We start from the raw sequence: 12409 nt of genomic DNA, 5'->3' as shown, positions 1-12409 counted from the left end.
CTGTAAAAGTATAAATAACTTCAAATTCCTTATACTTTTACAGTTCCTTTGGAAAGTATTCAGGCCATGACAACGCAGCAGTGGCTTCGGGAAAGTTTGAATGTCCTTGAGTAGCCCAGCCAGAGCCCGGACTTGAACCCGAATTAACATCCCTGGAGAGATCTGAAAATACCTGTGCAGCAATGCTACCCATCCAACCTTACAGAGCTTGAGAGAATCTGCAGAGAACAATTGGAGAAACTCCCCAAATAGGTGTACCAAGCTTGTAGCGTCATACCCAAGAAGACTCGAGGCTGTAATCGCTGCCAAAGGTGCTTCAACAAAGTGCTGTGTAAAGGGTCTGAATACTTGTGTAAATTTAATATTTCCCTTTTTTATTCTTAATACATTTGCAAAAATGTATTTAAAAAACTGTTTTTGCTTTTTCATTATGGGGTATTGTGTAGAGTGATCTATTATTTTTTTTAAATCAATTTCAGAATAAGGATGTGATAAAAGATGGAAAAAGTCAAGGGGTCTGAATACTTTTCCCGAACACACTCAAGTAGTATTTTACTGGGTTTTCACTTTTACTTGAGTAATTTTCCATCTTTAATTTTACAATTGGGTACTTTTTCCACCGCTGGATGCAGCTGGACATGGCTACATGGTGCTGCTTCGCTGTGTGCATGGGCGATGATGATTAAGATTACATTATATACACATTCAATTGGAATTCTTTCTAGATCCACAGTAGAATCCCATGTTTTTGTCATCCTGTATTTGAACCATATGTGTCTTTAACTTTTAATGTTGCGCCTTGTGATTGTTACCGTCTAACCATTTACAAGGCCAACCCTTTAGTGTGTGCTGGCCTCTTGTGTTTGTACATGGCATTGCAGCATTACACTAATGGAGACTAAAAACGGACGTTTTCGTATCAAGTGTTCACAATTTAATAGGGAGTTAGTTCATAATATCTTTGTGGTACAAATAGATACATCACCGACATTACATTAATTTAGTCTCCATGTGTTTGACCTGCTTGTATATCCAGTTTCACTTACGGAATATCAAATTCTTTCAACTGCTTGTTGAATAAACAGTATGTTTTTTCCAGGCTGGGGGAATATCTAAGTCATTGGGGTTATAAGTGTGCATGCAGAGGTAACTAACACTGAACACATGTATTTTGTATGGGGAGCATTGGTAATATTGACCGTGCCTTTGCTGAGATGAAATGTTTATTCCTTACAAGCATGAGACATCAAACCTGCCCCTTCTATGTACCCCAAACCTATACAACACTAAAGGAACATGGCTTTATGTTTGTTTCAAATAACATTTACAAGTCACATAAATGAATTGGAAATCCATCTTTGCTTTGACTAGAGATATATGTCGCCATTTCAAACGGCGACGTGACGTTGTGCAGGTAAACTGCGTCATCCAGTGCCTCCGGTGTCTAGCAGAGATCATGAACTACGGAGAGCCGTCTGTCTGAATGTTCTCTCGACACCCTATATTACAGTCAGTCAGTGGTTTAGAAAGAAAGACAACGGTTGTTTGGCGCCAGTGCTGTGATTGTAAAATGAGCAGCTGATCTGGTACCTGGCTTAAGCAGAGAATGGAGACAGGAGTCCATTCAACAACAGACTGCAATGTGTCTGGCACATGTAGGCTCAATAAGCATGTAGGGTATTTAGGTTCCGGATGACAATATGTAGGTTGCGGACGTTCATTTCTCATATATCTCCTTTCATATGATATATGGGTACGACTTCAGTGAAAGTGGGGGAAACCAAAACTCTCTTAATACCCTGAACAGAGCAACACCCATTCAAAGCCTTCTCCCTTTCCACTCCAGTTACTGTATGATACATCCTACAAATATTGAAACATGGCATTTTCTCCACATATCGTGAGAAAGTAAAACTGGAATTCTATCACGCCAATATTACCCTTCTTGTTCTAGAAATAAATACACCCAGTACACCCTGGCTATTTACAATATGTTATATCGGAAATCCATTAAGACACTTGTAATTCTTTGGAAAATCAAATGTAAAATGGGTGAAATGCAACTATACACGTGCGGCAATGAACAACCCTCTTGTTCAACACATTGTGAGAGTTTGGAGGACAGTAAAAATGAATGAATGCATGTTGTAGCTTTCCTTTAGAGCAAATGGTTAGTTTCTCGGTGCATAGATACTTTGAACCCAGGAGGCTCCTGATTATTGCTCTCAGACATGGTCTGCTTGCAGAAATATGGACATGGGGGCCCTTGAAGCAAAGGGGTTCATAGCTTACCGAAAAGTTTTAATAAGGTGGGTGGAAACTGGCATTGAGGAAGAAAACTTCTTAGGAGGTACTAAGGATTGAGGTTGGAAGTCTTAATGGTTAGATAAAGCACATGGCTGAGTCTAATACATTGTAAAAAAAAAAAAAAGTGGGAAGATGCCGTTGTTCTGCAGTGCATTTACTGATTGGAATGATAACAAATTACACTTTGGTTCATTCAACCTATTCTATAAAATTTCCCTGAAATCAAATAACAAATTTGACAATCAAATTTTTTGGGGAATGAAAGTTCTAAATTGCTTTCAACACCTCATGAGCGAGCGCATGTGCATTGAATAGCGGTGGGGCATATACGCTGGAGGTATAGCTTATTGGGGGGCGTGGCTTTCAGTTAGTTATTTTTGCCCACCTGTGAGAGTAAATGTTGTTCCTGTTAATGTGGTCTATTGTATCTGTTATTCAAACTCAAACTCGTACACTGACAGCATCTGTAATGATACTTGCATATGAGTGCATATATGGTACTAAAGAGCCTGTTAAGTTTTCTATGTTAAGGTAGCTAATTCTTGGTTATGATATTGTGGCTACTAAATGTATAAAGAATATGTTTGGAAACATTATTTCAAGTTATCGAACCAACTAAATTTCTTGATTTACAGGGAATTGATTTAATTGGATTTGGATAGGTAATTCCAAATTAAAAAGTGAACTTGGAACAATATGAAAAAAATTGGTTACATTTACATGAAATATGAGTTTGTATTTGTTATTTATTAGGTTTAACCGAAAGAGGGAAAGTAAGTTGAGTTAAAAAAAAAATACATTGCAACTTCAAATATAGGTGTGGTAATAATGAAATAAAATTGTCGTCATTGAATCATATACAGTCGTATGAAAAAGTTTGGGAACCCCTCTGAGGCTGCATAATAATTTACTCTGTCGTCACAGAAAATGATCACAGTGGCATGCCATTCATTTTCTAATAAAAGCTGAGTACTGGGGTATTGTCCAGACAAAGATTTTTAGTGTAGCAATATTAAGTTGTATGAAATTAAATCAGATGTGAAAAATAGGCTAAGCAAAAATATGGGCACCCTTCTCATTCTGTTGATTTGAATACCTGTAACTACTTAGCACTGATTAATTTGAACACACAATTGGTTTGGTGAGCTCATTAAGCCTTGAATTTCATAGACAAGTGCATCCAATCATGAGAAAAGGTATTTAAGATAACCAATTGCAAGTTGTTGTTCTCTTTGACTCTCCTCTGAAGAGTGGCAACATGGGGGCCTCAAAACAACTCTCAAATGACCTGAAAACAAAGATTGTTCAACATTATAGTTTAGAGGAAGGCTAAAAAAAAGCTAGCGCAGAGATTTAAGCTGTCAGTGTCCACTGTGAGGAACATAGTGAGGAAATGGAAGACCACAGGCACAGTTCTTATTAAGGCCAGAAGTGGCAGGCCAAGTAAAATATCGAAGAGGCAAAGGCAAAGGATGGTGAGAACGGTCAAAAACAACCCACAGACCACCTCCAAAGACCTACAACTTCATCTTGCTGCAGATGGTGTCACTGAGCATCGTTCAACAATTCAGCGCACTTTGCACAAGGAGAAGCTGTATGTGAGAGTGATGTGGAAGAAGCCTTTCCTTTTCTGCAAACGCACATTTGGACAAGCCAGCTTCATTTTGGAATAAGGTGCTGTGGACTGATGAAACAAAGATTGATTTATTTGGTCATAACAAGGGACGTTATGCATCGCGGCAAACGAACACAGCGTTCCAAGAAAAACACTTGCCACCCACAGTAAGAATTTGGTGGTGGTTCCATCATGCTGTGGGGCTGTGGCCAGTGCCGGTACTGGGAATCTTGTTAAAGTTGAGGGTCGCATGGATTCCACTCAATATCAGCAGATTCTTGGGAATAATATTGAAGAATCAGTCACAAAGTTGAAGTTACGCCGGGACTGGATATTTCAACAAGACAACGACCCAAAACCCTGCTCACAATCTACCAGGGCATTTATGTAGAGGAACAAGTACAATGTTCTGGAATGACCACCCCAGTCCCCAGACCTGAATATCATTGAGAATCTGTGGGATGATTTGAAGCGGGCTGTTCATGCTCGGCAACCATCAAACCTAACTGAACTGGAGATGTTTTGTAAAGAGGAATGGTCCATAATACCTTCATCCAGAATCCATACACTCATTAGAGGCTATGGGAAGCGTCTAGAGGTTGTTATTTTAGCAAAAGGAGGCTCTACTAAATATTGATGTGATTTTTCTATTGGGGTGCACAAATTTATGCACCTGTCTAATTTTCTTTTGATGCATATTGCACATTTTCTGTTAATCCAATGAACCTCATTTCACTACTGAAATATTACTGTGTCCATCAGTTATTTGATAGATCAAAATGAAATTGCTGATCCAAACACCCAAATGATTTATAAATGGAAATTGTCAGGGGTGCCCAAACTTTTTCATATGACTGTATTTGGTTTCAACAAATGTGTTGTTTTTCAATTGAGAAACCCTAACTTAGTTACTTGTAACCAGTTGGAGTATTTTTTTTTAGGTTGATCCAAAAAAGTCCTTTTTAAATATATATATATTTTTTTTACAGTGTAGGGCGGGAAGAAATATCGGACATGTTGCGTTATGCAGAATGTTGCTTATAATCGTTTTAAAACTACAAGCATACGACCATACAGTATGGAGGTCTTAAGACACTTAAGGCAAACAACCCTAGTGCAGCCGACCCCATTTAAAGCTTCAGTGTTCATCAGGAGGCATATGGGTAGATGTCAATGTTTAAGGGGTGAGCGTACAGTTTAAGCCAACGGAGTACATAAAACGGCTTTCTCATGAGACACATTCTCTGTAATGATTATGATCGATGGACAGGGAAGCTAAAAGGGGTGATATGTTGTACATGTCACCAACTGTGCATTTAATATGAGCAACGAGGACGCAAACCGCAATAAAAACATTGATGTTAGGCATTTCACAGTGCATACCCACACTCAACGGTACAAATTCCCTGTGGATACTCATATAGAAACACAGTTGGCAACTGAATCGGTACACACAAACTTTGGTTCCATCTTATCTATGATCCAAGGGATGATGGCAATGATGTGTTCTCAGGTTGTTCATTTGTCTGGTGGTGACATCAGTCTCACGAACTAAAGCAGAGGAGGCATTGCACACAGCAGTGTGCCATTCCCCGCATGCTCACGCAGTGCTAATACAACACATGCTTCCCTCTGTGAATTGGATCTTTCCATAGAGAGGGTTTAAAGAGCAGAGTTAGATTTGGTGTCCCCTTGTATTGCACACACCAGCCAGCAACAGACTAGGGAGGTTAGGTGTCCTCCCGAAAGTTGTGTGAGCGCTCCAGACTCCAGGACAGACTTGTAAAGTTTGAGGTGTGTTCCTTCCGTAAGGGCACAAGATGAGGCATAACTACAGAGAGGAAAATCTCACCATAAAGCAGGGCATTTCTTTTCTTTCAAGTGCATCTAACAGGTACGACAGAGGCGAGGAAGGTTACTTTGGCAATTGGGTCGTTCCACCAATTCGGTGCCCTTTGAGAAGTGTAACTTGGTACATTATTTTTTTTTGGGGGGGGGGGGGGGGGGGTTCACCTAATTATAACATTCTGCCATAATGTGACAGCACATGTTCAACTTCATTTAAAAAAAGAGTTTTCCCATTACTATATAGCAATGGCCTATTAAGTGCCAAATAGGGTTGACCATAACAGGGTTGACCATAACAGGGTTGACCATAACAGGGTTGAAATCAGCCATCAATCCCCTTGTGAAGGGGCAATGGAAACTTGTGTGCACAGGGATTGGCAATTGAATGCGAGCTTCACCCCCCCCCCCCCCCCCCCAAAAAAAAAGCCAAATAAATGCCAGGTGATAAGTAAGGGAGCTAATGGGTCATAATGTTACAGGAATACATGGGCTGAGCGAGGGGGGGGGTAAAGCCAACCAGACAGACAGGACATTCAGCAGAGGCACCGGCGGTCGCTCTTGGTGACCTCTTCTGAGGAGTGCACCACATTGGGCACAAAGCCACTCTTCACCCCCTCCCAACCCTCCTGGATGTTGATGTCACCGCTCTTCACGAGCTCAAAGATGTCCTGCGTTAGCTCAGTGAAGGCCTTTTCCACGTTGATGGCATCGCGAGCCGATGTCTCCACATAGCGCATGCCATAGGCACCTGCCAGCTTCTCAGCCTCCTGCTGGCTCACCTGCCTCTGGGACTCCAGGTCACACTTGTGACCCACCAACAGGAAGACGATACTGTGAGGTTGGACATGACTGCGGGCCTCCTCCAGCCACTCATGCACATTCTGGAAGGAGCGACGGTTGGTGATGTCAAACAGCAGTAGCCCACCAACAGAGTTGCGGTAGTACGCCCTGGTAATAGACCTAGAGAGGGTTGAGGGGGTTAAGCAAAGAAGAGAGAGAGAATTGAAAGAAATTGTAAATATACTTATTGAGAATTGGGGAAATGGAAAAACAAAGGATGTGACAGGGAAGTGGTGAGGTTCAAACATCAAGACAACGAAAGGCTCCGAGATGAATAATACAGAGATCTAAATACTATATTGTTATAACAATAATATTGACAGATGACTATCAACAACAACAAAAAACGTGATTTATTGAAAGACAAATGATTTCGTCTTTACAATGGAAGATTTAAAAAAGGAAAATACAATCTAAAAACGTAACCTGAATCGCTCTTGTCCAGCAGTGTCCCAGATTTGAAGTTTAATGCGTTTCCCTGGCTCTATCTCCACTAGCCTTGAGAAGAAGTCTACACCGACTGTGGGGTCGGACACCTGCGCAAAGCGTCCCTCGGTGAATCGCCGGATCAGGCACGACTTTCCTACTGTCGAGTCCCCAATGACGATGAGTCGAAACTGGTACAGCCATATCGCTTCCATATCTCACAGAATCTATGGCACAAAAAAACGAATAGTAAATGGTCTATAATCAACCTATACTCAAGTAGACTAGCTTAAATCTAGACTCCTTCGTATCTACAGTACATTCATTAATGATCGCCTATATACCCACTGATTCTTGAAGAATATCACTTAAACAGTATATTTATCATGAGCTTAGTTCAACTGGTGTAAGCTTCCACTGGGCACAGACGTCAATTCAACGTATATTCGTTGAAATGACGTGGACACAACGTTGATTCACCAGTGTGTGTCCAGTGGGTTGTTTGACTCCAATTTTTGTAAACATTGCCTATTTTTTAATGTAGTTCTGTGATGGGCCTGACAATTTTTTCGCGGCCTATTCGTGATGATGTGTGCGCAACATCCAAAATCGACATGAGTGGTGCTAAGAACTATTACATGTAGAATTTCAATAGCCTACTGCGGACGGACTAATTGCATATTCTTGAAAAACAGTAGTCTGCCTGCCCTAGCCTACATTACAATGAGGGAAAGGCCGCTCCTCTTTCCAGTGTAAATGCACAGACAGCTCTTACAAAATAACACTTGTGTATTCAGCTCCCATAGAAACACCGTTGGTTCTTAACTCGTATATTCAGCTCTCATAGAAACACCGTTGGTGCAAAGCCAATCAAGTGCAATAACATAGATTTTTTAATTACAAACTAAATTAAAAGGGCAGTTATGCACATTTTTATAGACAAACAATAGGCTACATATTGAATACTCATTTCACCCGTGTCAAAATTTGGAAACGTGTTAGGTCTGGGCTACATAAGTCTGACATTTTTACAATAAGCCATCTTAATTTAAAACACATTCAACTGATCTTCTTTCCGCCCTTCATAGATCGAGTTACAACGGTCTTCTCTATGGCAATGCCATATTAATCCATAATAAACACAACATCGGCATGTAGGTCTACAACCTTATGTTAAATTACCTGGTTGGATGGGCGATCAACGCCTGGCAATAGCAAACCCCATGATCTTGAGAAATATTTTCTCTCGAAGATGCTCTCTGAAACAGTGATCCCAGGAGGCCTAGTCAAACACCAAGGAGTAATCCGCAAATAGGCCTTGTCCTAGGCTATCATTTTATTTTATTCTACACTGAGATTTGTTACTATACTGGTGAGTTTCATGTGAAATAGGCTAATGGCCGTCCTTAAAACTTGTCGATGGTTTCATTTTATGGTAATTCCATGTTTAAAGATGGAGAGATATTTTTTGAAAATCCGCTGATGAAATGGCAGTAACAACAGCATCACATAGCGCGACTCATCCCTCATCAGCACCATTACCGTAAAAACCCAGACAGCAACGCAGAAAAATGTCTCCGCAATTACGCCCTGCTCTCCATAGAGGGTGCTACACCGGGTGCTATAAAGGGACATTTAAATGTAGTTTTTTTTTCGTAGATTAGATTCGGGTTATCTTTGTGGACTACTGTGTAGCCTAATGTCCCCGAATGATTAAATAGCTTGTGCGCGAATCCTGCTCTGAAGTAGACCTACAGTAAGCTATTGCAGGGTAGAAGATAATGGGTGTGGCTGAGTCTTGGCAGCTTTCAAATGTTTTGGTATCATGACATCGTATAGCAAACTGGTCTCGAAGCGACTGAAGGGAGAGAAACTCATTGCGGGGGTGTTAGAGCTATGGAGTAGACTTTCTTTTGAGGAGAAAGTTGGCCTATGCTGAAAATATTATAAGATTAAAAATTAACATTTCGTGTTGGCTACGGTGGATGGAATCAAATTGGATTACATAATTTGCTTGACTTCATCCTTTGGATATGAAGGCATAATTTCGTATGGGTGCACGGTGACATAAGCCTACAGTCAACATTCAATGTTCTATATGGAAACACTTGAAAGAATGTAGACTGTAGTTGGAACGGAATTAGTATTAAATCATAATCTGTCTTTTAGAAAGCCATCATCACTGGTAAATAGTGAATCCTGTGGTGGTGCGTTTTGAATGGGCTGTTGTACAAAGTCAGACCATGCCGCAGGAGCATTTGTTCAAAGTTCTCGTTATAGGCGACCTTGGGGTCGGGAAAACGTCAATCATCAAGCGTTATGTCCATCAGATCTTTTCTCAACATTATCGCGCAACTATTGGTGTCGATTTTGCGCTCAAAGTTCTGCACTGGGACAGTGACACCGTTATACGACTACAGCTTTGGGATATTGCCGGTATGTCTTAACCAGTCCATTTGACTTTGATATTTGACGTTATATATCCATTCATTGTAATACCAGTGGTTTGGACGATTCGTCAGACTATTCATGTTTAGCATTTTGCGTAAAATCATATTGATGTTTTCAACAACTCAACAGGCTTATCAATGAATTAACACACTTTTATGAGACTTATATTTGGTTTTATCCATAGATAGCCAATGTTACATTAATCATCCTAATGAATAGTGTATAGTATTTCTCCCTATGGTATTTCATGTGCACTGTGGAGGAATGTTGTCTTGTGTTGGGCTCAGCTAGTGTCATGCTCATATTAGAGAGTCACATGAGCACTGCAGTTATTGCCAGGAATCTCTCTCTCTCTTTCTCTCTCTCTCTGTAATATGAAAAACCTGACCAGTTTTTGGATCATGCCAAGTCATAATGCAATATAATTAGATAGTTAAATACATATAATTCAAGTATAGATAGACCAGTGCTGTGTGCCTCTGACTCTGATGTGTGCTGTTCTTGTATTTGTTTGTCCCAGGACAAGAACGCTATGGAAATATGACTCGTGTGTATTATCGGGAGGCCGTGGGAGCTCTGGTGGTGTTCGACGTGACCCGTGCCTCCACATTTGATGCCGTGCTCAAGTGGAAGGACGATCTGGACTCTAAGGTCACCCTGAGTCATGGCAAACCTGTCCCAGCTGTGCTGCTGGCCAACAAGTCCGATCAAGTCTGCTCCCAGCAGCCCAGACTGGACACATTCTGTCGGGAAAATGGATTTGTGGGATGGTTTGAGACCTCAGCCAAGGTGAGGAAGAAAGATACTGAAGCTTGTGTACTGTAGTCATAGCTTTTCCCAACTGACGCATGTGGGCTGCTTCATGGCTGGCTAGAAAGTCTAGGGTTGCCCTAAAAGACATAATGTCTGATCACTTGGAGTGTGTGTGTGCATGTGACCGACAAGCCTCACAATCTCAATGATTCTAAATACATTCCACCGACTCCTGCTGGGTAATTTTTTGGCTGCTAACATTTGACAGTCTTGCCCCTATGGAAGATCACTATGTAGTATGGTATCTTTAATTTTTGGGGCTCCCGAGTGGCGCAGCAGTCTAGGGCACTGCATCTCAGTGCAAGAGGCGTCACTACAGTCCCTGGTTTGAATCCAGGTTGCATCATATCCGGCCGTGATTGGGCGGTGCACAATTGGCCCAGCTTCGCCCGGGTTTGGCCGGGGTAGGCCGTCATTGTAAATAAGAATTTGTTCCTAACTGACTTGCCTAGTTAAATAAAGGTTAAATAATGATAAAACAAATGAAATTATAAAGAGCATACGTTTGACAACAGCCTTTGATTGTCAGCTTGGGTTACTTTAAAGTGTTCAATGAAATGCAATCACACTCGGCTGATAAATACATGAGATCAGTTGGAATGAAATGTTAGCATACCCTGGGGTATAAGGACTACAGGCTAATTAGCCGAGGGGAATGTGAACAGGAACGTGTGAAATGGTCCAGAAGGCTGTGAAAGGTGTGTTCCCTTCTCACAGACTGAACCTGAGAGGAAGGGGACACTCACAGCCACTCTCTAATGAGTTACTCAGTTGGGTGTGAAGGCTGATTGGGTGAATATGTCACTGGGGCCTACCCAACTGGTAGCTTACGTTAATTTATTTTTATTATTTTACCTTTATTTATTTAGGCAAGTCAGGTAAGAACAAATGCTCATTTTCAATGACAACCTAGGAACAGTGGGTTAACTGCCTGTTCAGGGGCAGAACGACAGATTTGTACCTTGTCAGCTCAGGGGTTTGTACTTGCAACCTTCCGGTTACTATTCCAACGCTCTGACCACTAGGCTACCCTTGCCGCCCTATAATAATGATGGAAGATTAGCAACATCCTTCTGCCTGAGGGTAAGAGGATTTTGAATCCTGAGCAGATCTGGCCAGGGAATTACTTCCCATCTGAGATCATTCTAAGGTCTATTTGTCATTTAGCTGTACACGATTGTGTCTTCTGTTTCATCTTGTAGGAGAGCACTAACATTGAAGCGGCAGCGAGATGTCTGGTTGAACATATCCTGGCCAATGAAGAGAGTACAGTCTTGGATTCAGACCCAGATGTGCAGGTTCTGCCTGGGTTCAACAGCGGTGTTAAAGAAAGAGTTCGCTGTGGATCATGTAACAAATTCTGACCCATCAAAGAGAATGGAGAAAGAGGAAGATCTTCAAGGGTCTGTACGTGTCTCTCTGTAGTCTGTCAGACCGGTCCAATTAAAGAACATCTTCAAGAGAAGCTGAGAGGGGCCATGGGAAAAAATATGTTATGAGAGAGATGTGGTGTATTTCTCTATGTGGATTTATGATCATGTTTGTGGTGTGAGTAATTGTAAAATAGTAATATAATGAGTGGAACATTTTTCTTTTCACAAGAAATACATTATTGTAACTTCTTGGTGTGAACCACCTCTCTACATTGTGAAAGCAGGGCTCCCCCTCATTTCAGTCCCTCAGACAACTAAATGACAAAAGCAGAGAATATCAGCAACGAGATGACACACATTATGACGTCTACAGTTGTATAACCAAGGATGTATGACCGTGTGATATAAAGATGTCGTTTGATTGACATCAGACTGATACAAAGGGGGTGTTTCTGTTTATAGGAGAGGGACAACACTGCCACAGTGCCTTGATGTACCTATAATGTACATGCAGTGTAGGCCTATAGCTTTAACTTCATTAAAATGGCTTTGATGTGGGGTTCAGCAGAGTTGTCCATTTTTGTAGCCTATTTTGACCATGTCAGTTGTCCAACATAGCATGTTAATGCAACATTGTTACTATGTCATTATATTATTCCTACACAGGTATAAAAGGATAGCATTGATGTCAGTTCTCCTCTCATCCTAATCTGCATCCTCCACCATGAGTTGATCC

General features: G+C 41.2%; 2 protein-coding genes across 2 annotated transcripts; one reads left to right on the top strand and one right to left on the bottom strand.

Annotated features, from left to right (window-relative positions):
• Positions 1 to 3035: 3035 nt before the first annotated feature.
• LOC109883619 (ras-related protein Rab-39B) lies at positions 3036 to 8608 on the bottom strand. Its single transcript, XM_020475655.2, has 3 exons — positions 8219 to 8608; positions 7037 to 7263; positions 3036 to 6730 (listed from the first exon to the last, which is right to left on the bottom strand). The coding sequence occupies exons 2-3, from the start codon at positions 7249 to 7251 to the stop codon at positions 6304 to 6306; spliced, it is 642 nt and encodes a 213-aa protein (XP_020331244.1). The 5' UTR covers positions 7252 to 7263; positions 8219 to 8608; the 3' UTR covers positions 3036 to 6303.
• A 4-nt stretch (positions 8609 to 8612) lies between these two features.
• LOC109883620 (ras-related protein Rab-38-like) lies at positions 8613 to 12237 on the top strand. Its single transcript, XM_020475656.2, has 3 exons — positions 8613 to 9472; positions 10008 to 10276; positions 11503 to 12237. Exons 1-3 carry the CDS (start codon positions 9280 to 9282, stop codon positions 11662 to 11664), a joined length of 624 nt encoding a protein of 207 aa, XP_020331245.1. The 5' UTR covers positions 8613 to 9279; the 3' UTR covers positions 11665 to 12237.
• Positions 12238 to 12409: the final 172 nt, after the last annotated feature.

This window comes from Oncorhynchus kisutch, linkage group LG28, assembly GCF_002021735.2.
Source record: "Oncorhynchus kisutch isolate 150728-3 linkage group LG28, Okis_V2, whole genome shotgun sequence".
NCBI classification, from domain to species: domain Eukaryota; kingdom Metazoa; phylum Chordata; class Actinopteri; order Salmoniformes; family Salmonidae; genus Oncorhynchus; species Oncorhynchus kisutch.
The sequence above is the reverse complement of the archived record's forward strand: the minus strand, read 5'-3'. Positions and strand labels throughout refer to the sequence as shown.

Bases quoted from the DNA above. Each gene is read 5' to 3' on its own strand.
- LOC109883620 (XM_020475656.2), top strand. From the start codon at position 9,280: ATGCCGCAGGAGCATTTGTTCAAAGTTCTCGTTATAGGCGACCTTGGG. The intron at 9,473-10,007 runs GTATGTCTTAAC...TGTTTGTCCCAG, and splicing joins ACAGCTTTGGGATATTGCCG to GACAAGAACGCTATGGAAAT. The intron at 10,277-11,502 runs GTGAGGAAGAAA...TTCATCTTGTAG, and splicing joins GGTTTGAGACCTCAGCCAAG to GAGAGCACTAACATTGAAGC.
- LOC109883619 (XM_020475655.2), bottom strand. From the start codon at position 7,251: ATGGAAGCGATATGGCTGTACCAGTTTCGACTCATCGTCATTGGGGAC. The intron at 6,731-7,036 runs GTTACGTTTTTA...AACCCTCTCTAG, and splicing joins GCTGGACAAGAGCGATTCAG to GTCTATTACCAGGGCGTACT.